At 40.4% G+C, this 26,855-nt stretch overlaps 1 protein-coding gene across 1 annotated transcript in view; it reads left to right on the top strand.

Moving 5' to 3' along the window:
- Nucleotides 1–13,260: 13,260 nt before the first annotated feature.
- The window catches only part of VAT1L (vesicle amine transport 1 like), a 59,582-nt gene continuing 45,987 nt past the window's right edge, over nt 13,261–26,855 (top strand). The window contains exons 1-3 of the mRNA XM_030470017.1: nt 13,261–13,582; nt 19,925–20,054; nt 24,034–24,249. Of these exons, the coding sequence (XP_030325877.1) occupies nt 13,353–13,582; nt 19,925–20,054; nt 24,034–24,249 (576 nt within the window). The 5' untranslated portion in view covers nt 13,261–13,352. The remainder of the gene's footprint in view (nt 13,583–19,924; nt 20,055–24,033; nt 24,250–26,855) is intronic.

Raw genomic sequence — 26,855 nt, 5'->3', positions numbered from 1 at the left:
AGTGCAGTTCCAGAGATACTGTGATTCGTCTGCTGTGTGGAGCTGCCCGTTAGAAAAGCAGGCATGGCAAATTCTAACTTTATTCAGTACAAAAAATGGGCTTTGTTCAAAAGCTTGAAGAAGTTTTCCTTGCGTTCAATGAGACTGATCAGATAAACAGGACCAGAGCTCTTGCTGAATTGGTAATCTGAATTTCATCCCCGGTGCCTGTCAGCATGAGTCCTTTTACACTTGCACAGAATTCAATGTCTTTGAGCCATCAGGGACTTGGAGTCCTGCGGTACCTTGTAAAGGCAGACAAAGCAGAGGAGCACCCAATTCCTTCAGACCATCCTGTACAGCAAATCTAAGACTTTTCACAATTTCTCTTGTAACGTTTCTGAAATTCTTCAAAATAATCATTGATGTTTTATTTCCTCTCTATATAATAAAACCTCATCTGGACTGAATTCCTTCAGTTTGGCACTTTCTATTGACTTTCAGGTGTACATGCTGAGAACAACAGGCTGAATCCTTAGGCTTCAAGCTTTCACAGTAGTACAATGGAATGATGCACTTTAAAAACAGTCATAACATATGTCTAATCTCTTAAAGTGAGGGTTGTATATTAACTAAATGCTTAGTTCATCCATCATTCTCTGCTTGAATCTGACAGCCCAGAAATAAGATACTGAAATGTTATCTTTTGAGAATACACTATTTAAGCTTTATTTGAGGTTTTGGGGGTGATTGTTGCTGGGGTTTTGAGGAAGGAGTTGGCACTTGCTTACTCTCTGTGTGTTTTTAAAGCAGGAAAAATATTGAAGGTAGAATTATTTCCTTTTTCAAATTTTTAAAACATTACAATTAAAGCAATGCCAGGAAAACTCGGAGAGCTAGACTGTTCAAAATGTATTAGTTGAAGCAAAGGGGACTTGACTTGAGAGAAAAAAATCTCCATTAAATAGTGTTTAATTTTAGGCATGAACTTGTATTCCATTAGAAAAACACCAAGGCCAAGAAGAACAAAAGTAAGTGGCTTAAATGCTTTCCTGAATGAACTCCTATGTTACATTATTCAAAATTTCCTGTCAGACTCAGTATTGGATAAAATTCACGCCAGTGTAAACTGCTCTGCACAGAATAATGCAAACCAGGCAATGTCCACTTAAGTATCTTTTTGAAATTCAAATGCGACCATTCAATGAATATTTCCCTGGGCTAAATAGGACTTTGTCATAAATATGATGCTTCTTTCAGGATCAAAAATCAGTCTAGGCACTAGGATGTGGCAAGGATGAAAATAAGGATGATGGTGCTAACAGTTAAAGTCTGTTAGGTGCTCTGATAAGACTATGGCCTGTACCTTTGTGCTTTAGTTTGTTATTTGTCATCCATCTTCCTTCTGGTTTATGCTTTCTTTACCTGGCCTCTATTTATTGCTGTAAGTGCCTCACGGTATTTTCTGACAGATAAAATATAGAGTAGGTAAAAGAGGGAACAGGAAAATAGATCCTTTCCAACATGAAAAAATGCTAGATGATCGAAGGTGGATGTTGTCTATTCTTCATATTGCGCTTTGGCCCTCAACCTGCAGTAACCTCAACAACTTTATAATAAGGAACCCTTCTTTTCTATCTGTTCTTTTCCTTGGTGCTTTGTGTTTCGAGGAAGGTATTGGAATAGTTATTTGTTTACTAAGCAACACTACATTCCTTTTGTAGTGAAGGCAATTAAAACTTAGTTGTGACCTGAGAATTCACTTAGATATGTCAATTATTCCCGAGCCCATAGATCTTTGGTGAGTGGAGCTATCCAAGTAACTTAAGTTGCTATACTATGTATTTCTAAAGGAGCATGCATTATCAAAACCTCCTGATTTAAAGACAAGCTCAGGCTGGCTGTCATATTTGATTGTCCTGGTTCTTTGTGTAAAAACAGATTTTATTGGCAAGCAAGTAATTTGCTGTGCATTTATCCAGCCCCTTTTGCCTTTAATTATAGTAGAACTTGAAGCAAATTCTGGAAAGTTGCCCTAATCAGCCAACCTCAAGGTGAGAATGGGGAGGAGTGAGAGAAAGGGGAAGATGACTGTGACTTGACCTTGATTTCTGCACTGTCAGAAGCAGCTACGCTCTTGTAACAGTGCCAGGTGAGGTGCTCAGAAGTGAGAAGTACTGGGTGGTACCTCATATTCATCATTGCCTGGCTGGGAGGGGAGGAGGAGAGGCAAAGGGTTGGGGGACACCTGCGTTTGCACATATGCTTAAAAAGCTTTGAGCTGGGGTAAGGATGACACTGCTGCATACAGATATGTTTATTTAGTTAATTGAGTTGTCATGGCAACTACTTCATCTAAACTGCTACAGTGTCATTGGCACCTGGTGGCTCTACACAAACTGTTATCCTCTCCAACAAAATTGGCAAACTCTGTTCAGTCTACTTAGAACTAGTTTTGAAAAATGTAGTTTTAATGACAAAAAACCCCCAAACAACTACTTAGTTAATAATTACTTACTTAATAGGAGATCACCACAGCTTAATTTTAGTGAGTTCAGCCTCAGGCTGGAAACAGTCTTCTGGCCCATCCAGAAGAGCTGGTGTTTCATTTTGTAACCCATAAAATATGAAAAACCAGAATGTTCAGAACCTACAAAATAAGCCAGTAAGAATCATAAGAGAATGATGATGCTCAGAAGAGCCTCTGAGTATATAGTGTTGATGACTGACGGCTCAATGTTGAATACACTGTGACCTGAAAGAAAGATAGAGCAGTTTAAATCTGTGTCAAGAAATAAAATCTATCATTTTTTCACATGAAGTGAATATTGTTTCATTTACAGGGAGCTAGGATTCATTGTGATAATGCTTGCCACTGAACAAAGCACAACTGGAATATCCTTTTCCTAAAACAATCTGCCAAGTATTCGCAGCTAGAAATCCATACTCTTTGGCACAAGTGGCACATCTGCAGTTAGAGTCCAGAGGTAGAGAGCATGCAAAAAGTGCTCGTTGGGATGCTCCTCTTGCTAAGCTCGGAAGCAAAGTGGCACAAGTCACGGTGGCGATTTTCACTTTAGAGTATCCTTGCCTTTGTGTTCCTTACTGAGGCCTGTTCCCTTGAGTTTGAAATCTCGGTATTGATAGATGGACAAGTGTCTGGAAGGTAGAGGAAGAGCTGCAGCATCGGGCCCAGTCCTGGCTGAAGGGTACCTTTGTAACTGCGGGGAGAGGGAAAGTATTTAACAGCAAAGAATCCTGCACCTTTGCTTGTCCTCAGCTTGGCACAGAAGGTGATATTTTATAGAAGAGCATCTGTGATACCGCATGGGAGATGAAGAGGTCTGAGTAAGAGATCATTGAGTGAGAAAGTATGGAAACTTCCTCTAAGTTCTTGTTGAACTTTTTCTCACGATCAAATCCACTCTTTCTGGACTAATAATGTGCTCTTTTCCTACCCAGCTGTGAGATACAATGTGTTAGGCTGGTTGAAAAAGAGGTTTACCTCACAGTTTGGGTGATCTGCGGATGTGCAAAATCCATTACAGCAGCTCAGATGGTAGGAAGTAACTCAGCAAGGCGTGATATCAATCACAGGCATAAATCAATAAGAGAAGGACTGGAAGTTGTGACTTAGGGGTTGTTTTGAGCTCTGTCACTGACCAGCAGCGTATGCATGTTGTGTAGGTTGTGATACAGGCATCATGAAAACGCTGGATGGTGTATTACAAGATATACAGCACAAGAGCTTTCTTCTTAGATGGCACAATTCAAACAAGGAGAGCAATGATAAAGGGGAGTTACTATCAGGATGTGTCATCAAGCATATCCTGTCATTCTGCCAAGGAGCAGATACATTCAGGATAGGGATGTGCTGCTATTAGGCTGGACTAACCCTCTAAGAATGGCTTTTTCCTGATGAAGTAACCTCCTGTTCTCCATTCTAGCAAAGTAAACCCAGGTCTTAGTTGAGGTGCGCGAGCAGAAAAATCAGAGCCTGGCAGGAGCCTGTTCCCCCTGGGCTATTCTGTCTCTCGCACAGCAATAGTGTGTGATATGGCTAATGTACTGTCAGTGGTTTTGACATTGGCATGTCTATGTTAGTTTCACAATTAAAGACCTCTTAATTTCTTCTTATTTTAATGATTAAAATCATCTCTTCCCCTTTAAATGCAGTCATTCAATTTCTGATGTTGCTCACCAGCATCATGGGCGGTGATCCCTGTAACCATCCACCATAATCCTTGCTAAAATTCTTGGCACTTCCTTCCAAAGTTCGACAAGACCAGGCTCTGTATTTTTATATGAGGAGGGTTTTGGTCACAAAACCCACAGATGCCTGTGGATCCAGGAAGCTTGCTGATAGCTGTTCTGTGCAACTGGTTCTGTACAACTTCTGAAGTCTCCTGCAGAGGTCAGTCTTGGTAGCTGTGAAGCAGGAGCATCACTAAAGGAAGTATTGTTCCATGTCCCTGATGGTCCTCCCTGCAGTACCACTATTCAGACCACTGAACACCCCTCCTGCTACGTGAAATATTTCTTGCCTATCATCTAAAAGGATAGGGCATGCATTTTCAAAAGTCACCCACGAACCATTTTTGAACAGCTTCATGTGGATTTCTCTTTTGATGTCCTTGCTTCCCATGAAATGATACCAGATTCTTTTGCTTAGGTGTGTCTGTAGGGCACTGCCTTCCCTCTTAATTCCTTCATGTTCTTACCCATGCTTCTCTCAAAACTTAGAAAGTTCAACACCCACCCCACCACCACCTTGTTAAAATATATTGTGGTAAGAGGAAAATTCTACAGTGTTGACTTTCTGGAGCACTGTTCATCTTTTCTGAACCTAGATAATAATTGTGGATAGGTTCTTGCTCCTCTTTTGACTTGATTAATTCAACCATAGCTTTATATTTTCTAAACTGGAGAAATTAAACCCTTCAGTTAAAGACTTGAAAGTAGTTTAGGCCTCTTCAATCTTCCTACTAAGGAGGTGACTTCAAGGTGACAAGAGGTCAGGTCTCTTATTGGAAAAATTCTTTTTTTCATAGTCTTTGGTGACTGCATATGCCTGACAATCCAAATCCAAGGTGCTGGGGAAATTTGGGTGACATTCAGCAGAAATAATTCTGATGCCACAGCTTAACCAAGATAGTATTGGTATTTGGATCTGATTTAGTAACATAATCTCCCTTCTCCTCTACCTGAGATTCTAGATACTAGTCAGCACCTCCACATTTAAAGACAGAAGCTGGCTGGTTACTTACCGTGAAAGGACATTGCTTAGCTCATGGTTAAAATATCAAACAGAAAAGTTTCTGCTTATTTTTTTAAGCAACAAGAAAATAAAAAGAAAAAAAAAGAGCTTTTACGTTTGCATAGTGCAAACTACCCATTTCCCTAGAAATCTCAATTTCTTTTGTCCTGACTTCATCCTCCGTGTTAGCCCTTCCCAACTTTTATTTTGAACTGTGGATGTAGACTGCATTTTGAATTATTTCTTTAAAGAATAAGGTAAATGCCAGTACTTTCGTAGTCCACCTTGTGCTGTGATTTCACAGAGTGACTCTTGGCTGCATTCCAAACTCTTGCCTAAAATGGCTTCCAATTTTAATTTAAATCATCTGACATATCGACCAAAGAGACTTTAGATACAAAATCATCTCAAAGTGAGGGGGAATCAAACTGCACACTCAGGAATTAGTTGTGGCCCTTCCATTTTACCCTGAAAGAAAAACATTTATCCAGAGTGCACAAGTTTTCTTGTTTTTTTTCTTAGTCCAGACAAAAGATCAAGCAAATGGTTGTTTACTTGGATATCTAATTGTGTTAGGTCATTCAGGAAGACAGCTGGTATGATTTAAAGCTCCCACATACAAGATCATATTGTCAGGACTTTGAAGCCCTTTAACAATGTCTCGAGAAGATAGAAATATTTGAAACACAGAACGATCACAATCATGCCATGTGATTGCATCATGGTAGTAAGCAGTCTCCCCTTCACCCTTTAGTTGGGACTTCAAGGTCTAATATCCACTGTGGCCAAGTCCTACAATTCATGTTTCAATACTTTCTCTGAATGCTTATTCCTGATGGTTCACAAGTTATCAAACTTAGAATCCACCTGCATAGTTTCTAGAGGGACAACAATATGAGTGCTTCGCTTATGCAACAAGGTATGTTGTCTACCTTGAGTCTACAACCATGTCACACTCTGCTACTAAGGTGTCTATTACCACACAGACCTAGTGGCAGTGAAAGAAGTGTGGGAAAGCTGTATGAGCTCTCTGCTCCTGATCTTTCTTCCCCCAAAAAGGTTCCAAATGCACTTCAACAACATGGAGTCTGTTGGACGAAATCTGATTTCTCAGAAGACTGGAGCACTGATGAATCATTTATCTCAGTTGCTATGAAGGTTTGCTATGCAAGATTTACGTTAATTTAGTCTCCAGCAATCACCTTTGTCTAACATTTAGCTGATTATTAGTATTATTGAAAAGCACATGCAAAATTAAGCCAATACTTCTTCAAAGCCCCTAAGAAACAGAATGGCACAGTCGATCCTCTTCTGTAGTAACACTGGTGTCAGAAAATAGTCCCATTTCAGACTACAACACTTGTTTTTCAGTTATCTTCCAGTACTGTGAAATACAGCTACAGACATAATAAGTCATAAAACTAGAACACTTAGTCTACTGCTATTATGAATATCGTGTACAGTGCTCTTATCACTATTATAAGCTTACCTAAAGTACTTCACTAGTATACTTAACTGTAGTCTAAGGAACTACTTCTCTAGGTGGAAAAGGCATTAAGATTTTTCAGGCCTGTTTCCTAATTTATCAGCTGACCTGTTAAAATGACTATAAAAAGAAGACAGCTGTCTTTTTGATTGTGTGTGAGTTAACTCCAACAGGCAGATAAGCTCCACACAGCTGCTCAGTCTCTCCCCTGTTGTGGGACAGGAGAGGAAATCTGAAGGGCAAAACTGAGAGAACTCAAGGTTTGAGATAAAGACATTTTAACAAGTCAAGCAAAGGTTTCCATGCAAGCAAAGCAAAATAAGGAATTTATCCACCGATTCCCAGGCAGGCAGATGTTTAGCTGTTTCCAGGAAAGTGGAGCCTCATCCATAACCCCAGATGTCCCCCCTCTCTCCTTTCCCCCTGCTTTTATTGCTCAGCATGATGTCATATGGACTAGGATACCCCTTCCATCAGCTGGGGGCAGCTGCCCCAGCTGTGTCCTGTCCAAATTTCTTGTGGCACCCCCACCCCACCTACCGGCTTCTGGGCCAGCATGAGAAACAGGAGGACTTGACGCTGTGTAAGCACTGCTCAGCAACAGCTAAACCACCTGAGTGTTATCAGCACTGTTGTGGTCACAAATCCAAAACACAGCTGCTGTGAAGAAAATTAACTCAATTCCAGCAAAAAAGAATACAGGTTCTAAACCTTGCTGCAAACTCGTATGTTTTTATTCAGAGAAAATCCCTGTTTCTGCCACCCCAGGTGAGATCCAACCTAGCAGCTTTGTAATGAACAGTTCCATTAGCATCTTAGGAGCACTCAGAGAAAAACAATCTCCTAATAAACTGGCATTTGTAGTTTTTGTTATGGGCATATTTTTTCTCCAGAGAGAAAGTAGAAGAGAATACAGCAACACCCTCAGTCAGTTTATTAAAATCAATGAGTTAGAACACAGTAACTAGCTATGGAACTGACAAGAAGAGACCATTAATAGCCCATGATAAAACACCCCATAGGAAATGCAGTTATGCTAAAGAGCATCCTGTTCCATTCTTCAAAAGGCCCATCACAGAGGGCACAACCAGAGTGGTACTTGAAGCTGCACCAAGAGTTTGTAGGGGAAAAGGAGACTGCTTTGTATTGTAAACCCTATGGAAATTCTGTGCTGTGATAGAGCTCTTCAAGAGCTGCAAATTAGTATCATGCCTTCAAATTTAAATTCAAGCTAGAAGCATCGCTGCTTACAGAGCACAACCTTGATGTTGCATGCTCTTGGACTGCAGCTTCAGAAATATGCAAAACAGAGCTCAGCTTAGTAAACCTAACAGTTCACTTTAATTTTCTTTAGCAGATTCAGGAGCTACCTATATTATGCATATAAATACTTAATGAGAAAAAAACAAGAGCCATAAAAAGGTAAAATAGTTCTGTAATTTGTAGAAGGCAACTTTGATCAAAGCCACAAATGCATTATTTGATGTAATTAGTCTGCAATATAACATTCACAGACAAATGTTGCTGATGATATTGTGTGCTGTATTGCAGCAGCTGGATATAACCAGTATAACAACTGGATATGCTTTTCAAACTTATTCTCAGTATTTGATTCATTGAATTCTTATTTTTCTGTACACCAGCTCTGCTGTAAAGCTCAGAGATATTTTTTCACAAGCTTCTAACAAGTTACTCTGGATCTGTAATTACTGAGACCAAATTGAGTCAAAATGCCAAGTGGGATTACTCTTTCTCAGTGCCTGGAGTCACACAGAGTGAGTAAGTACCTAAAGCATTGTGTGCATCCCCAGATATATAACAGTTCAGTTACAGACCACAGTACTTTCAACAGGAGATTTCTGCACGTTGCATGAATTACATAAATTACTTTAAAGAACAGGGTAAGAATAATGTCTTGAACCTGCTGGAATTCAGGGATGGCATTGTAATATCCTAAAAAACTCTAAGGGTACTTTGCGCTTGCACAGTGCTATAAGTGAACTCTTAAGTAAGGTGCTCATCTCCTGTAACTTTGCTCATTGTGATTTACTATCTATCTCTGTAATAGTTTTCTGGCCTTCTTTTATTTCGTTTCTCAGAGTTGAGGCCAAAAAGAAAACATACAGGTTCAATTTGACTATCAAAAATAATGTAATAGTATTTTTTTCAGTGTAAAAGATACTCGGAGCTTTCAGAGGACACATGGGAAGTGTTAGAATGTACAGAGAGCAGGCAAAGATGCTGAAAAGATTTTTTTTTTTTTTCATTATATTCAGTTAGCAGAACAAATGGATAGTGAGGCCGTAACAGTAAATACATAAATGAAGCTTTGTTAAAGGGGCTTATTTTGGTCTGCCCTTTTTTATTGATGACTACCATCACCATGATGTAAAGATTTCAAATCCATTTAAATTCTCCTGTATTGTATTATTTCTTGACCAACAACATGATCCATTTATTTAATTTCTATTGTACCCATCACTAAATTATCTGAGCACAATTTCCACGCACAACAAATGGTAAAGTAATGAAGTAACACAATAACTGAGCAGTCAACAGGATAAATCATATTGGCATCTATTGGCTTTGCCAAATCCTGTGTGAATGCTTTGATTTCTTTTTCTCTTTAGTTTGAAACGCAATACATTTTCATTACTCCTGATGATTCTGAGGAGCTTTAAACTGCTTCTGTCTACTGAAGGGAAATGTACAGTTCTTTCCAGTGTGACTATGAACAGAGAATTGCTTCACTGCTGCTGTAATTCATATGTAGCTCCCCCAGTAAGAGAAAGCCCCTGGCTAAAATAAAATAAAATAAAATAAAACAAAACAATTATCTCAATGTGAATTAACCTTGGGAAATAGAGGTCTCCTTTGTTGTTAAAAAGCCCAAAGAAATAAAACTAACATCCTATACTCTTAGAGATTCCTTTGGAAACGTCTTTCTTTGTTAATACATTCAACACATAGGTATACATGGGGGAAAGTCACTAAAACCATTTTCCTATTGTTAAGAGATGTTGTGGACTATAGCTTATAACAGAGTCTGAAATGGGAATTCTGAACATGCTCTCGAAACATAATACGTAAGATGCATCTTCTGTCAAGCAATAGGGATGTTTTATAGCACACAAAGCCGTAGGGGGAAGATGTTGAATAAGATTGAAAAGTTAAGACAGTCCTGGGGATTTTTTTGTCCCTGCACTAAACGGAATTTCATAACAGTAGACTGTAAAGAAAACAACGTTTTGGAGCTCAACGTATTAAAAGCTGTCCAGTTTATGTGTTGAAGCAGCCAGAACATACATCAATGTGATGTTACTAATATAATTTGTAACTATTAGAAACATACATCATTTAGCTTAAAAATATGTTTAATACTTTATTCTCCAAAGCAAAATGTGATTTATGCCCCAGAGATAAAAATAAAAAAATGCAATATTCTCCATTGTAAGGGCTTGGTTTTGCCATGTACATGTTACTTGCTTTGAGCAGAGTGGTTCACCGTTGTTCAGGGTCTCAAATGTTGTTCCTGCTAAGAAGGAAAACTGACACAATGACATCAACTCCTTCTTGAACACAAACCTCATTTTATTTCTTCCGAAACCCCCCTGATACAGAGTACATAAGTATGTAATGCAGGATAATTCTTTTCCATAAAGGTCCAAGGCTGGTTTGGTTTGGTTTTTTTCACCCCCGCACAGATACAAACCTTACATTTAACTCATCTACTTTAGGTTTTGATTGACCTTGCACAAGGTCCATGTTTCCAGTAACAACTTCAATTTCTTCAGCTATCGTACTCCAAAAGAATGGTACCATTACAATTAGATTTATCTTGAATGGCTGCTCCCTCTATGAAGTTCAGGCATGAACCCTCAAAACAGTATCTGTGAAGATGACTGTTTTGTCCCTGATGTAGTCATAGATAGGTTCTTTTGCTGAACAAATGATTATGTTCTGAAAATAAAGAATCTGAATCAGGGAGAGATATTGTCTGTAAATGCCAGCATTTATCCATGAGCACATTGTTCCATTGCCCTTCTTTTTTACATAGCATTTTTAAAAATTGCTATCGCAAAGAGTAGCTGTCACCAACTTGACCCGCAGATAAAGACGGTGACCAAAGAACTCTTCCCTTTCATTCAATTTTTCACAGCATGTTCTTTAATATTGTTGGTACTCGACTACACCTGCCAACTTGAGTCCTAGCCCTTCACTTTTACAGGTCTAATCCACCAGCATGGAACATAGTGGAGAGCCACCACTAGGATGTTTTTACTGAAGTCTTAAGTTATACAAATAGCCACCCCACAACCTATTTCTAATGGTTAAATTTACAGCCAACTGTCAGAATAAATCCTGCTTTTACATCTTAGTGTAAGCTTCTGTACTGCATCATCTAATATTCTTAGAGAAGTGGTTACGAATTGCATCAAAATAATGGAATCAGGATTATGCAAAAATATCTGCTACACGTTACTCCAGCTGCCACAGCTGACATATGTAAGTACTGGCTCTGCCATAAGCAAGACATTATGTTTCTACAAAATGGCCATCCTTCATTTTGACTTGCCAACAGTACGTGGTTGAATCACTTGGGATAAATTATTTTTGGTTCAGGAGGATTAGAGAGAGCTTTAAATCTTTATGGGTAGGGTCAATCACAAGTTTCCCAAGGCATTAGCATAAACCAGCATGACAATAGCAGACAAACGAATACAAAACCAATGCAGCCTAGAGGTCCAGATTCACTTCTTTGGGTTGTCCAGACTGCTGGAGTGATGGAGTGAGCTGCCCCCCAGCTTCTTCAATACTCTGGATGTCACATCAGTGACACACGCTGTTGGCTTCACTTTGCTTAGTCCCTCCACACTTTACCAGTCATTTGAGTTAGAACTGTAATAAGATGCTGGCTGAGTGAATCATTTGGAATCAAACTCACGTTACTCTTTATTCAGCTGCTGCCCGCCTGGTCCTGCATTCAAATGGCCACATCTAAAGTGACAGAACTTTGTATTCCTCATTGCAGCACTGAATTAGCCAAGGACATGGAACAGGGAAGGAAATATTTGTAGTATTACCAGGGGAGCAAGGGAAGAAAAAAGCTTCCTGACCTTTAAAATGGTTAGATTGCTCCACAAGCTGCTACTTAGAATGAAGTGGATGGCATCACTTCAACATGTCGCTCAGAAAATTCTCGATGGTGCTTATGAGCTGGTTTTGAATCTTTATTCAAAACGTACTTTTAGGGCAATGTAAGAGATGTTTGAGGCATCAGACTTCACTTCTGATAGAATCTGTTTGAACTTCTGGAGATAATGAAGCTAGTGGAGCTTCCCTATGGCTAGTACTCCTCCTTTGCTCCTAACCTGTGTTTGTTTACTGCTTCATTTATGACAGGCTTAGATGAAAAATTCTCAGAAACAGGCTTTAAAAAATACTTTGTCTGCACATGTCTTACAGACTAGACAGAAAATCCCCCAAAGTATTACACACTAAGTACAAAGAAATAGTAAAGCTCTACCTAATCCTCTATGCCACTTTCTCTGTTAATGTGAACGAAAATGTTCTACCCCATTACTCATTATAGCTTTCCAAGGTTTTTTGCTTCCTCTAAATACAATGCAGTGAATACATAGCCCAACATGAAATAAATGCATCTTGTGGATGAAATAAATGTATTGTGAAATTAAGGACTATCGATAAACTCAGACCGCAACAAATCCACAGCCCAAGAGATGGTGGTGATAATCCCTACCGTGATTCAGAAGGGTCCCGGAACTTCTTAAGCTGCTGCAGGGGGTTTAGTGGAGGAACTGAATTCACAAAGAGGTCTGCAGGAATGCTCACTAGATGCATGGGATGCTGCAACAAGTTTTGAAACTCCATATATAGGTGCAAAATTTTAGGCTTTGCAGGGAGGGGATTTATTCAAGACTGAGGGCCCATCAACAAACTTATGCAGGCATCTAATGCTGAACTCAACAGATAAAGTTTATATGCCCATGGAACCACAACCAGTGATCCCCCAAAATCTACATTCAGCTGCCTGGCTGCTATCACCAGGAAGAGAACTATTGTATAAAGCCTTAGGTGTGCATTACAGAAAACTTTCAAACTTGGGTCTCTTGCTCACAACTCCCCACCTGTGTGATTATCCTGATGCTGAAGGTATTCACTTAGTTGGCCCTGAGAACAACTTCAGGACCAGGAATGATCAAGACCTGATGACACCTTAAAGTGGTGATTTCAGCCACGATGCCATCAGGTGTGGGGCATGGAGGGGACCAGGGTGCGGGACGAAGGCCAGTCCAATACGACAGCCTTTCATGTGGTACTAGAGTGCTCCTGGGGGGCTCCGGGCTGTGCTCAAGCCTAAGGTGACAGTGTGTGGGAATTGTCTGGCTGTGCCTTGGCGCCAGGTACGGGTTTCGGCACGGCAGTGGCCCCGGCGGCTCCCTCCGCGAGGGGCGGCGCGGTGCCGGTGCGGCCGCGGCGGATGGTGCTGCGCAGCTAGTCGGTGCATTGCGGCGGCGGGAGGGGACCGCTGTACCGCTCCGCGCCCGCGGCCATTGCACACCGCGCCTCGCACCGGAGCGGCGGCCGGAGCCAGCGGCAGAACCGGCCATGGCCAAGGAGGGAGCGCAGCGTGCCGAGGAGACGGAGCAGATGATCGAGAAGGAAGGCGGCAAGGAAGCGAGCGAAGGCAGCGCCGCCGGCAGCCTGCGGGCTGCGGACACGAAGGAGATGAGAGCCGTGGTGCTGTCCGCCTTCGGGGGGCTCAACAAGCTCCGCGTGTCCAAGAAAGCCATGCCAGAGCCGCAGGACGGGGAGCTGAAGATCCGCGTCAAAGCCTGGTCCAGTATCACCCTTTTCCCTCTTCTTCGCGCTGGGGGCGGGCGGGGCCGGGGGCTTCTCTCCCTGTGCTGGGGCTCGGAGGGGCCGGGTGCGGGGTGATCCCGGCGGGCGGCTGCTGCACTAACACTAACTTCCCTCACTCGTGGCTTCCCCTCGGCGCGGAGCCCCGCTCCGAGCTGCCGCTGCGGCTCCTGCCCCGGGCCACCGAGTGCCCGGGTACCGACTGATGCCCGGGGCTGGGCTCCGAGCCGCTTGGGCATGGGATGAAGCCTGGGTTTGGGTGCTGTCAGCAGCAGCTGGGGAGGTAAAGAAATGTAATCGATGTTCACGGTACCAGCGGGGACAAATGGGGAAAACCTGTTCAACTGCGTTTAGGGGTTTGTTGTTTTCTCTCTGAGAAATGTGGGTGCCAGCTTGCGTGTGGTGCTCAGCACCCGTCCCTTCCGCTTCTGGTACGGGCTGTTATTTTTCTTCTGGGGATCACTCACAGCACTTATAATTTTTCTTCAGCGCTGGTGTGGCGGAGCAGCGGAGCTGGGGGTAACTCGCCAGTGTCGGATGCCTGTGCCCGGTTGACAAGTGGTTAGCGATCTGGTAGCGTCTTGCAACGAGCTTTCCTAGAAGGCTAATTTTTGTTTTCCCCAGACAATTGGAGCAGACTGTTCTTCCTCGATAGCTGGTTCTCAGTGCACTTTTTTCGCATGAAAATAGAATTGTTTTCGCAACTTGATATGTACCAAAACCCCAATTATTTTTGCCTAGTCAGGGATTTATCTTTTGTTGTCGTTTTCTGCTATGTGAAAACATGGTGCTTCTGGAAGATAAATCTCAAGGTGAAGGCCAAGTTGTTTATTTTGGAAGTAACTTTAGTTAAAAATGATACTGGTATGGGGCAGTGAGCTTGTTTTGAACTATGTATCTAGTGGATCTTGGAATGTCCTGGAAGGTTAATGTAGCCAGATGTCTTGCCCTATTCAGACACTGCACTTTCCGTCCTGTTCTTAACAGGGATCGTAATACTTACACAAGTCACAAATGACCTGTGGAAGTATTTCGCCCCACCCTGAGGTGTTGTCTATAAAAAATGGTGATACCCATCACTCTGAATGAGGACTAATAGAGCTGAGGTTTTTTGCATTCTCATTTGATTATTTTTTTCTTTACTAAGTCAGAATGGGAAATGCAAGAAATCCCATTCTAAGTGAATATAAGGAATAATGGTAGCATAGTAGCTGCTGGGTAGCTCATTTTGCTGTCAAGCAGGGCTGTGATTCCGTTTGAGAATAGGCTGTGTTGTTTTCAGTGATTTTTTGGTTTTTTTTATTTTCCTAGCTATTGAATTAAAGTTAACATGCAAAATTAAAATGTTCTGAGCACATGGACATATTTCTTTAAATGCTTGGGGGTTTTACAGCACTCTCCAGTACCAGTATGAATCTCCAGTACCAGTATGAATTCCAGTTTCATCAAAGGAGTAGATACGTTTGTATCACAAGTAGCAAGTTACCTGCAAAAGAACACTTGGCTGTAAAATAGAAATAGTTAGCTCTGGTACAAATACAGGTGCTTTCCCAGGTTGCATTATCACTAGTGAGCTGTGCGAGTTGCACACTTGCTGTTTGATGCCAGCAGACCTGGCATCAACTGCTTCGTAGTTACTGCCAGGTTGCACGATGCCATGTGTGTTTTGAAAGCTCCCCTTCGTGCCAGAAGAGCCTGTAGGCTGTGTTGCATCTGTTTGCAGTTCTATCTGCTTGGCACTCCAGGCTGGAAATGGCCATAGGACTGAAATGTGATCAGGTCACCAGAGCGTGCTTCCAAACAAGGCAAAATCAATTTGCCGATCTTCTTGATCTGAGTCTGTAAATACAGAAGATTGATCAGGATGATGATGGACTTGCAGTCTGGTCTGGGAGGCTGAGTGAGAAAAACAACTGTTGTCTCTGCCCAGTGTAGTATGCGCTACACATGTAGTTCACATTTATGCACGTGCTGAACATGCTTACCAGAGATGGGCTCTGGTAAGCCATATTGATGACAAATAATGTTTTAGTTCAATCAATTGTGCAGTTGACCATCATTATAGATGATTATTTTTGTCCATCAACTTGTGGGGAAGAATAATCCTAATTATAAGTAAAATATGTTCATCCATGATAAATAGTACATATGAATGAGTAAAGTTCTGTGTGGTCTTTGCATTCACTAGGGGGCGAAACCAGTTGAATCATATGTATACATTTTGTAGTATGGTACTGTAGATGGAGGAGATGGAGGCTGTGCTGCTATTAGCGCTAAGACATGCAATGAATAATTCCTTTGAAGGTCTGGAATATCAATGATCCAACTGAAAATGTGTCAGCTGAGATGAGTCATGTGTTAGCCTCATTCAGTGACTAAGAAATGGAACAGCCATCGATGTCCAAGCTGAGTCACAGCTTCTGCACATCTCCTGAAATAATTTTTGATTGATAATGACAGAGTAGTGAAAATTGCTGTATTTGTTTGTATGGTAATTTGCAATCTGCAGAACACTAGTATGCATAGTTTAAAATATTAAACAAGTAGCTAGAACAAACCAAAGTAGTAATTCACATAGGGGGTGTGAATAAGGAATGGTGTCCTGTAATTCCCTTCCTTTATTTTTCTTTGTTCTAATAATTTCTTACTTGTGATGCCGTATGTGTGCGTCATGAGAAATGAGGCAGAAGTGACCCTGCTGACTGTGAGATACAGCACTTTAAAAAACTGGTAGTGAATAAAAGAAATCATAAGTATAGCAGAGTAGTGGACAGATAGTGTATCAATTTTGTTCTTAAAGGCAATCTTGTTCATGTACTGTGGGTGCTTCTGGATAAAAAGCATGAGATCTGGTAGTTTTAAACCTTTCCATTTATCTATCTATCTGTCCATCTATCTCTGTGTCTGTCTGGCTGTCTATTTATTTATTTGTAAAAAGATTGGTGGGCAATTTGCTGGCCAGGGGTAAGAGGGAGGATTCTAAGAATGTAAAACTCAGTGGTCCTCTTACTTGCTCTGTTGCATTTCATTAACTTCAGCAACTAATTTCAGTGGACTCTTACGGTGAAATAGGAGAGACTGGTCAAAAGCAGCATCTTTCCAAAACAAAGTGTGAAGAACGGTCTGTCTGATTTGGTATTTTGCAATGGAAGATATTGGGCATCTTTGAGTATATGGGACAGAGCAAGGAGGACCAAGCTGACTGTTGCTGGTCTGATGGTGAAGCAAGCCTAGAATACAGCTTTCTATCTGCAGGACTTTCCACACTTAAAGAAAATAAAAATGCAGCAAAGCTAAACCACAAATATAGAAAATGATATTCAGGATCCTCAAAATTGGTGTTACGATGGAGCATTGCAGACTATGACAGTCAAATTTAAAGATACTTCTGTGTTTGATAAACTCTGCCTCCAGAGATGTGCAGGTAATTCAGTCTGTGCAGTTCATGCTAATATTTGTGCTCTTTCACAGAGAGGTTTTTGCAGAACCCCTATGTCAATGTATTGATCTTGGTAATTCATATCTTTCCCTATCTTCATTTACATTTAGCTCTTAATTTAGGATTAAAAACAGGACTGCAAGAAATTGTGCACTTTTTGTCACTGGTCTCTTTGCATTTACACTCCTCCTTCTGCATATGCCCTTACTTAAATTCAGCCACTTTCTCTGGCTACAGCCAGAACAGGCTACGCTGTTTTGTACTGATACAAGAAACAAATTGTGCTTATTCTCTAAAACCATCACTCTTCATGAGACGTATTTTCTTGTGATGTTCTGTCCATCTAAACTTCCCTTTTCCTGTGTCAGCTGCAGGTTAAATCACAATGGGGGACTGGATAAGGTTAGGTGTCTTGGAGGTAATTACTAAAGTAGCCATCCATCTTTGAATAACCTCCAGATTATTCAAAGGGAAAAAAAATTAAAATGCTGGTTTTACCAAACAATGTAATTGTTCTTTCAGGTCTATTGGTGTTGATAATGCTTGTTCAAATTTGGCAGGTAAAATGTAACAACTTATTTCTGTCCTTATTTGAAACGGGAGAAAAATAGAAATAAATTCTTGTATGAGAGAAATAGGTATATGACAACATGTAAACATATATAAAATGAAAGACGAAGCGAATGAGGAAGAAACTCCCTGGAAAGTTACTAGAAATGATTAGAAATGCTGATCAACACTCTCTGTTCCAGCTGGTAATTAAAATGATAAAAAGATGTGATTAGGTACATACCTTGTGCAGTGTCTTTTCTTTCCTTATCACACCTGTTCTAGTATCTAGTCTTGTAAGTTCATTCTAATAGAGATGAGCTCTCTATTTTATTTAACACTGCTGCCTTTTATTGAGGATAAAGACAGATGAAAAAGAAATGGAACTAGAACAGAACTGAATTGCTAGTATTATGTCGTTAGGTGCAAAACTGAGTATGTGCCCTTTCAAAAATTGTCTGGCAAGTTATTTTGCAAGAATGAATATTTCTGGAAAGAGCAGCAGTAATGTGTTTGTAATCAAAAGTCGTTATCAAATGGCTATAGTCTTTGCCATATCTATCTGTCTGCTTACTACAACATCATGGTGCATGTTCCTACACAGGTTTCCACATCACAGTTATACCTTTGGCTGCCCTTGCTTGCAGGAATGTCAAAAAAGTTAACTTTGTAAAATGTGCACAGTGTGAATAGATGTATTCAAATGATCATCACTGAAGTTAAATGTACACAGACAGCGGATGCACCATGTGTGGTGTGGGGTTTTTGGTTTTGTGCTGTGTTTTGGTTTCGTTTTTTTCCCAAATGATGACTGCCTAGCAGGCATTTTGTTATTTGGAATTTCTCTTTCATTATGAACATTACAGTGGGGATGTAGGAGGTGGTCATAGCCACTGGATAAGAAGTGGCCTTCCTAAAATCATTCCAAAGTTCCCAGCTTAATTGTGCCGAAGACCTCCTAACGTCCCATGTGGTTAATGTTATGAGCTTTGTGTATGGGCGTATTGGAGTTTTTTTGTTTGCTGGTTTTATTTTTAATTTTTCTCCTGAGTTTGTCAAGATAGACTGTGAAAATCACCTTTTTCAAACATAACCTGTAATCTTCCTTTTACAAAGCTTAGAGTTGTGAGCTTGGGTTGCTCTTAAGCCCTCCACCACAATTACAAATATTTACATTCGGTGGAATTTCCTTCCCCCCCTGCCAGTGACCTACATGTTATGAATGCTGTCTTGTCTCTGGGCTTACGTTGTCTGTCTACTCTGTCTTTTTGTTTGTTGGGTCTGTTCAATCTGTTTGCTTCGTTAGTATCTGACTAAAGCTCTGTGCACATCAGTAATTTTATGCATCCAAGCAGTTGCCGGTATCATATGCCTGAGTAGGACTGGCTGTGTGCATAGCTTCGAAGAGTCGGGGGAGTTAGTATGCAGCAATTTTGGCTAACAATAAATACTGTGCTGTGTTTTGGAACAATGGATTCATGCTGAAGCATTAGCTAGTTAGGAGTTTGAGGAGTTTTAGCTGTGTATGGCATTTGTACCAGTAATTAGTACATATATACGTATATAGAGAGTAGGTAACGGAGCCTTTTTTGGTTGTGTTTTTTGTGGCTGCCTAGAAAACAACAAAATTTTACTTAATAAAGTTGGGTACTATATATAAGAAAAAGCAAAGGTGCTTCAAGATTTTTGCAAAATGAAGGCTACAGGGAAAGACCTGTGTTTTTTCTGAGAAGCAGCTCTAAGGGCTCCAAAGACCTAAATAACCTTTGCAAAGCTGTGCAAAAGAGATCCAGGAGGAACAGGTTTAAAACAACAGCCTACCTGATACTTAGTAAGTTCATGTCAAAGTATGGACTCCTGCCTGGAATGAACATGAGATTCACTCCTGGAGTCGCATCAGAGTTTAGGACAGTTACATCAGGTTGCTCTTGGCCGAAAACATCTATAATGGGCAATGTTTGGGTTTTTCTTAAATTGAACTGGGTTTACTTGCCAGCTAATAATGCATTTATAGAAATCATAATATTTCACTGTATTGACTTTTGAAATGCCCTTTGTGAATCTCTTCAGGTGACTCCCAAACAGTCTTGTAAGCTTAGGGGCTAATGTATGTGTGTTTTTCTTTCCAAGGCCTGTACAGCACAGCGTAAAGTCAGTCTGTTCCACATGTGAAGAATGTGAATGCCTGCTGCGTCCCTCTTACGCTGTGGAGCCCAGCTTTTTAATGATGGCCTTAAGTCTTCTGGCTTTCCCATCACTCAGGTCAAGTTTTCCTCCTCTGCCTTCATCTATAGTAATAGTCCTGATTCTATTTTTTTCCTGTGTTTTACAGTGGTTTGAACTTTATTGATTTGATGGTGAGACAGGGGAATATCGACAATCCTCCGAAGACGCCACTTATTCCTGGGTTTGAATGTTCTGGAATTGTAGAAGCTCTCAGGGATAGCGTGAAAGGATTTGAGGTAATATTTTCTTTATTTTCAGAGCAAGAAGACTAAATAATCACTGGTTCACTGCGTATGTTGTCCCTAATCCCTTCTGGTCTGCCAGCAACAGCAGCCTTCACCACCCTGTTGAGATCTGAAAGGGCAATTTTTCCTTGCTGCTTCCCAAGCATGAGAATTACCTCTTGATTCAGTTTTTTAAGCTACCACTGTCATTTCCTTCAAATAGTTCCTGAAAAATCACATATGCCATGTGTGTATTGTGATGGAACTGGAAAGCATGACTGATATGCTTTGAGAAAGTAAAAGAAATTGAGTTAACTTGTTAACTTTCTTTTCTTGGCCATGTTTGCTGTCACTATTGCTCTGTCCCTCAAAGCCCATGTGCTGCTGGTTCTAGTTCCAGCTTTTGATCTTGAGTTAACAAGACCCCCATCTAACATAAGCATGGATTCTCACAACCGTGTGCATTCATGGAATGCAGATAAAACTGGAACCCTGATTCTGGGTGTATAACTTACGATCACTCAGCAAAAGGATCTATTTCACCTAACAGAATAGTGATAAATGACAAAGAGTTAATTTATATAATAAAGCTTTCATAACTGGTTGGCATTATGTACTCTTTTGTATTTCTTATTACATATAAACAGCATTCTGTCCTACGTCCTATTCCATCACTGATGTTAAACATCTATATTCCCCCCAATGTTGCATTTTATTTCCTATGTAGATAGAAAAATATTGAAATAGAAACTGCATGTCAATCCAATCATATTTATCTTAGTCCTGACATCAAGTAATTGCATTTTCTCAGTTCTTACTGCATCTTGAGTAAGGCAATTGCCTAAAATATTTTTATTTAAAGGTAACATTTTTGCTTTTCTGGAAAAGATGTAAGATTTCTCAGTTGAGTGAAGATAATGGCCAATTTAGTTTCTGGTAGGGTCTCAGTGATGAGCTCTTCTTAGGACATTTCTCTACCTTCCCCTTCTTGCTTCATCTTTGCCTTGAAACAAGTCAAAATCTTCCAATGTTTTTTGTGACAAACAATAACTGAACAGTGACTTTGCTGCTTTAAAAACTCTACTGCTTCAGTTGTTCCACTCTAGTATCTCTGCTTTATAGTTACACTCCATATCAAAGAATTTTCTGTGAAAGAAGCACAGACAGTCTCTGCTCTAGATCAGCAGTCTCAGTTTAAAAGTTCTGCTATTTTTAAAGGGCATTGTGAGGCTATAGCATACGGTGCTTTTTTGAATAACATTGCACCTGACTGAATATAGTAGATCTCTTTTAAAGTTGGGTCTTTGTTCTGACTGGAGAGTGTATTTGTGCTCGGGAGTACTCCCTGAAATGGAAACAAGCATGGTATTTAATTTTTTTGCATGTAGTCTGTATAGCCATGGTAGTGTTTGAGTGATCTAGAAGAAGATCAACGCTCAGAATAACTCTGCACAGGTAGAAGCCCATAAGCAGGAGGAAGTACCATGAAGAAGATGCAAAAATGTTCTGTCAGTTTCTTTATGGATATGTTGCATGGAATAGCAGCACACCAGATGCTTGTTATCTCCTTGACATAAGCTATTTCCACTGTCCAGAGCAATGGCAGGAATGACAAAGGTTGCACCCTACATCTTCTGACTTTCTTTCCCTTTGTAGGTCTCTTTCAGTTGAAGCCACATTAAAGCGGGCATTTCGTGCTCTAGTAAAATGTGTCTTGCAGGCCCTTAGCCTGTTTTACCTGAGATACTACGCCTGAGATATTATCAGCAATTTCTCGTCTTCATTTGCTGTGATTGTGTTATTGTATGACAAATGACAGCATTGAATGGCAGTCCTTTTTGACAGTAAGAACATACTTTACAGTGAAATAAAGCCTTTTTTCATGGAATAATGGTGTGATGCCTATTCCTTCTCCCATTAAAAGGGAAAACTGATTTCCACTGAGCTCAACTGATCAGGACTCCTATCTCTCTAGTTGTGGCGATGATTCTCAGGAGCTAAGGCCTAATCTCAGATGGTGACTAGGCTCCGTATAGTGTTTGTGGTAAAATATGGTATTTATTGTTACTAAGAAATCCCTTGGGAATCACCAAGAGGGACTTCTCTGAGTTCATTTTGGTAATCATTTATATTTGTTTGCAAGGATATAGGGCATATTAACATCTTCGCTAATTAATCATACCAGACTTTAGATTTTAGATGCTTCTCTAACAGCAAAAGGGAACCACAGAGTGGTTACCAGTGAGGCACTATTAGTTTGAATATGCTTTACAAAAGGAGGAGGCATTTCGGTGAAAATTGGAATGTCAGTTCTGTTTCGGCATCCTCATTCTGAAAGAGACAAACCCTTCAGAACTGTCGGCAGTACCTTAGCTTTTAGCAAACCTGCAATATCCCAAAATGATGACAAGTACTTGGGAGACCAAAATGAGCTTGTGCTATAAATGTGTCCCTGAAGGTAAAGGTGTTGAGCTTTAATCAGTTACTGTGGAATATAGCTGAAGTAGTCCAAGAACAACCAATAGTATTTCTAAAATATTAGTGGGTATTTGTAGAATGTAAGATGCAGAATATCAGGCAGATAAACTTAAGGTATTTTAGAGGGACAGCTGCTGTTAGTATTAGTTAAAACATTAAATCCTGAAGTGTCATGCTATTCCTGCCTTATTACTTACACTGTGGCCCCACTGAAGAGCTCCTTTCGTGGTTAAGGATGCTATTTTTATTGGTTTATTACAGAAAGGCAAAGAGGTCTAAAGTAAGGTAAAAGGTGTGTAGGAGCTGCTGGTGACAAGCAGTTATTGAGAGCTTTGCCTGTGAAGGTTTGCTCACTGTGGGTCTCCCTAGTAGTGCCAGCAGACCGATTTCTGCTTTTACACGAGCTGCTTTCCAAGTCTGATTGTGCCTCTGCAGGAGCCTCACAGCTCCAATTGCCTTGTTATTATTCTTGCCCATCTGTGAGGAGTCACTATCTCCAGTTTAAAAACCTGGAGCTGCAATGAAGGCCATTATACAAATGTATAAATTTGATGTGCCTGGACGTTCTGAGAGGTTCCTAGGAGCAACCAACTGTATCTAATATCAACATAAAATCTTTATTTCTCCATAGTGAAATACTCTTCCACTAGTATATATTTTCCAAAGAAACTGAGTATAGAAATGTTGCAAAAGAAGTATTTCATTGCTCCTTTAAATCATGTCAAATTCACTTTGTAGGCTTAGTAGTGCCCCAGAATCCAGAGGTATATTTTTTGACATCTAAGGTGGCTTATTTGACGTTGCTGGATCAAATTCTGCTCTGACATGTGGCTGGAGAAATTACAATCATGGAAATGTACTGGTAGAATCAGTTATTAAGGTAATAAAAGTAGAGAGTGGCTACAGATGGTGTTATCTTCTAAATGAGTGGTGTCTGAACCCTTTCATGTACTCTGGTACCAGAGTACAAGGCCTCCCCTTCTCAATCCACAGAGGGCAAAAGTAGATCTAAATTAGTGTGAAGACTGAGAAAGCAAAGCGAAAATTATCTTTGGTGTAATTTTGTTTATTCCATGCATCTTATAAATATAATTTATAACCTTTTCTTCCTAATTTTGGGGGTCTTTTTTTCTGTAAGCAAATTTCCTGATTATTAGTAAGAATGCTGTTTTCATTGTTTACAGCCCCATGTATTATTTAAGAGCTCTGCTAGGAAAAGATAATTTCTTGGTGATGATGAAAGACTGCTCCCTCAGAGAAGTAGTATAGCAAAAGAAGAGGTGGCTTTAACTTTACTTGGATGTTTTTATTAAATTCAACTTTTTAAATGAATGCAATTAAAACATGGTAAAACCGCAGAGCTGAGCTTAACTGCTGTTTTGCCAAAGATGGGGAGCAACATTAACTTCAGTCAGTGACCCACAGCCTGAGCAGGAGAATTGCAGGTCTTACAAGTTGCTCTCTACAGTCTCACTTGCAGCCATATCCTCAACATTTTCTTCCTTGTTTGTAGATTGGAGACCGAGTCATGGCTTTTGTAAACTACAATGCATGGGCTGAAGTGGTCTGTACCCCAGTCGAATTTGTCTACAAGATCCCAGATGACATGAGTTTTTCTGAAGCTGCTGCGTTTCCCATGAACTTTGTAACTGCCTACATGATGCTCTTTGAAGTTGCTAACCTAAGAGAAGGCATGTCTGTGCTGGTCCACTCTGCAGGAGGTGGGGTGGTAAGTTGGAACTTTTCTTACTTTCTTGTCACCAAGTAACTGAAGCAGTCTGATGCATCTCAGTTTCTGAAATGAGCCAGCCCTACAGTTTGATTTGAGATCAGACTTCCCTATGGGAGGGATTGTAGTGGAACTGCATCTGTTTTCCCATCAAAACACTGAAGCAAATGGTTGGCAGAGCTTTGGGTGAAATAAAAATGTTCTGACAGTAAACTCTACCCCAAAACCCCTCCCAAACCCCCTGATTGGTTGTCAGAGATCAAGGATCAGGTGCTGTCCCACACGTTTCATTCCTGAACTTAACGCACCTTGTAAAAGAAGGCTGAAAGGAATGAATAAATAATGAATGCAATAATGAAACAAATAAATAGATCAATGCCCTAAACATGGTATTTGTAGGTAACCATTATCCTCCTTGCAGTAAATGACCCTCTTGGAGTACTCCTGCAAATGCTCTGTGTGTGTGTGATGCTTTCTCTGTGAAATTCTTCTTCCCCTTTGTTGCAGAGGGATGAAAAGCAGTGAGAAGCATTATCGTGCCAACCCTGAGGAAAATATACAGCTGCTGAATCTCACTCGATGGTGGCTGCTACATGTGGTAGTTTGGATCATTAGTAAGGGAGTGCTGTGTTACACGAGCAAAGAAGTAGTAGGATGAGTTTGGTGGAATACCTAGCCATGCAATGAAATAAGAAGTCAGCATTTTGTGTTACCAGTTCCTTGAACTATCTTTTAGTAAAATCTCTCTCCTTTGGAAAGTACTTAAGCTTGTGCAAACTATTAAGATACTGTCAGGAGAGTTTGTTTACATTTGAAATTATGCAGTCCTTTTCCATAAAACAGCTTTCACAACCTGAGCGCATTAGCAGATCTCAGCCTTCCAAACCGGAGTACCTCTTCTCTTTTCCTGTTATGCCTTATTTATGCTACATTAATATTCTGTTGTCTATTGAGGTCTGGTGAGCAGCCCTAAACACCTTATCCCTACTTGTATGCCCTTAGACCTTTTTTCAGGTTCTCATGTAAAAGAAGGCTGTAATCAAAGGAATAAATTCATGAGTTCCCTGTACAAAGTACTTTTAGCTAACAGTAATCCTGCTTGCAGTAAATGGTCCTCTTGGAATACTTCTGTAAATGAATGGAATTTATAATCGTATTATGCTTTGGCACAGTACAACCTAGAGCATTATGGCTGACTATCGTTCTTTAATATTAAATCTTCTTATGTGGAATTTAGGACTGCTAAAACAAGAGGCCACACAATCCTTGCTTTTGGCTGTTTTCTAGATATATATGCATGTATCTACAGAAAATGAATTCCTCCTTATTGAGATAAAATGTCTTTGCTAAATGTCTTTATTTCTTTCTCTCTTCCTCTTTCTAACCTAACTGACCTCTGTTATTTCTTCCTTCTCTTCCCTAAGCACTGTTAATGCTCTACCAGCTCTCATGTAGGTGTCTTCACTAGTGCCCAACCTCTGTGCTGGTCTGTGTCTGTAAGGAGCAGCTGGCTTCCTCTCTTTTATCACAGATGCTCAATGAGCAGCTTTTGAGTGGTCCTCTGCTGTAGCTGCTTGGGGATATTCTCTGAAAGAAGCTAAAGGAAGGATGGGTCCTGCTTGACTGCCAGGAGAACAAGGAGAAACCAGATTCATTACATTCTAAATAGCTAAATAAAACAGAGTTTCCAAGGGAAAGATACAGGAAGAACAGCCAAGTTGGCCAATGTCAGATAAAGGTCTGTGTATGATCCAGGGGGAATGTATGTCAGAGGGAGACAGGGCTGGCTAGCCTGCAGGATGCTGATCGTTGTGCCATGGTGGAGAATGGCTCACGCAGCCTGCTGTTCCTTTTAAGGGAAGAGCATGTATAGCTAGAATTGGAAAGGAAAATCTTTGCCCATTGCTTGACAGGCCTTACATGTAAAATATCACTCTGGAGATGCATGGAATGTTTTCTTTTCTCCTAACTAGACATAAAGATTTCAGAGGGGTCTGTGTTGCTCTTTAAACCTCTCTAATAATGTCTGTTAATCCTTTGAAAAATTTAACAGCCACAGTAGAACAATTCACTCTCACAAAGTTCTTAGTTAATAGAACAGAAAACCTGTACTGAAATTTCTATGGGAAGAGGTAGTTTTTGTGCTATTCCTTTTAGTAGATTGAAGACCCATTCACACTTTCAGCAAGTGGGAAACCTGTCCAGTTTGTTTCTAAATCTCATAGAAATTCCGGAACACTTTAAAGAGACAATAGGCTCCCTGTGGGACTAGAAGTTTGTAATTGTTCCTTTCTCATTATGCAAGATCATTATTTTAGCTGCTTCAGGCAGTTTATGAAAAAGAACTTGTTGCTTCAAAAGTTTGTGAGGTTCTTTGTTCTGGCTCATACTCCTCTTCAGGAGGATCCTGAACTTTTTCAATAGGTCAGGGAAAATTCTCTAGGACCTTTACTTATGTATCGCCTCAGTTTATTTTTATGGCCTTATTTTCAGTTTTAAATATTTTTAGTAGTGAGGTAACTATAGCAATTGTCTTCCCATCTGTGCCTGGGGTATGATTAGTATGTGACAGTAACCTTTAATGTCTGGCAGGATGCTTTAGATAA

This window comes from Strigops habroptila, chromosome Z (genome assembly GCF_004027225.2).
Source record: "Strigops habroptila isolate Jane chromosome Z, bStrHab1.2.pri, whole genome shotgun sequence".
In the NCBI taxonomy this organism is placed as follows: domain Eukaryota; kingdom Metazoa; phylum Chordata; class Aves; order Psittaciformes; family Psittacidae; genus Strigops; species Strigops habroptila.
Note: the sequence above shows the minus strand (reverse complement) of the source record. Positions and strands in the feature narration are given on the sequence as shown.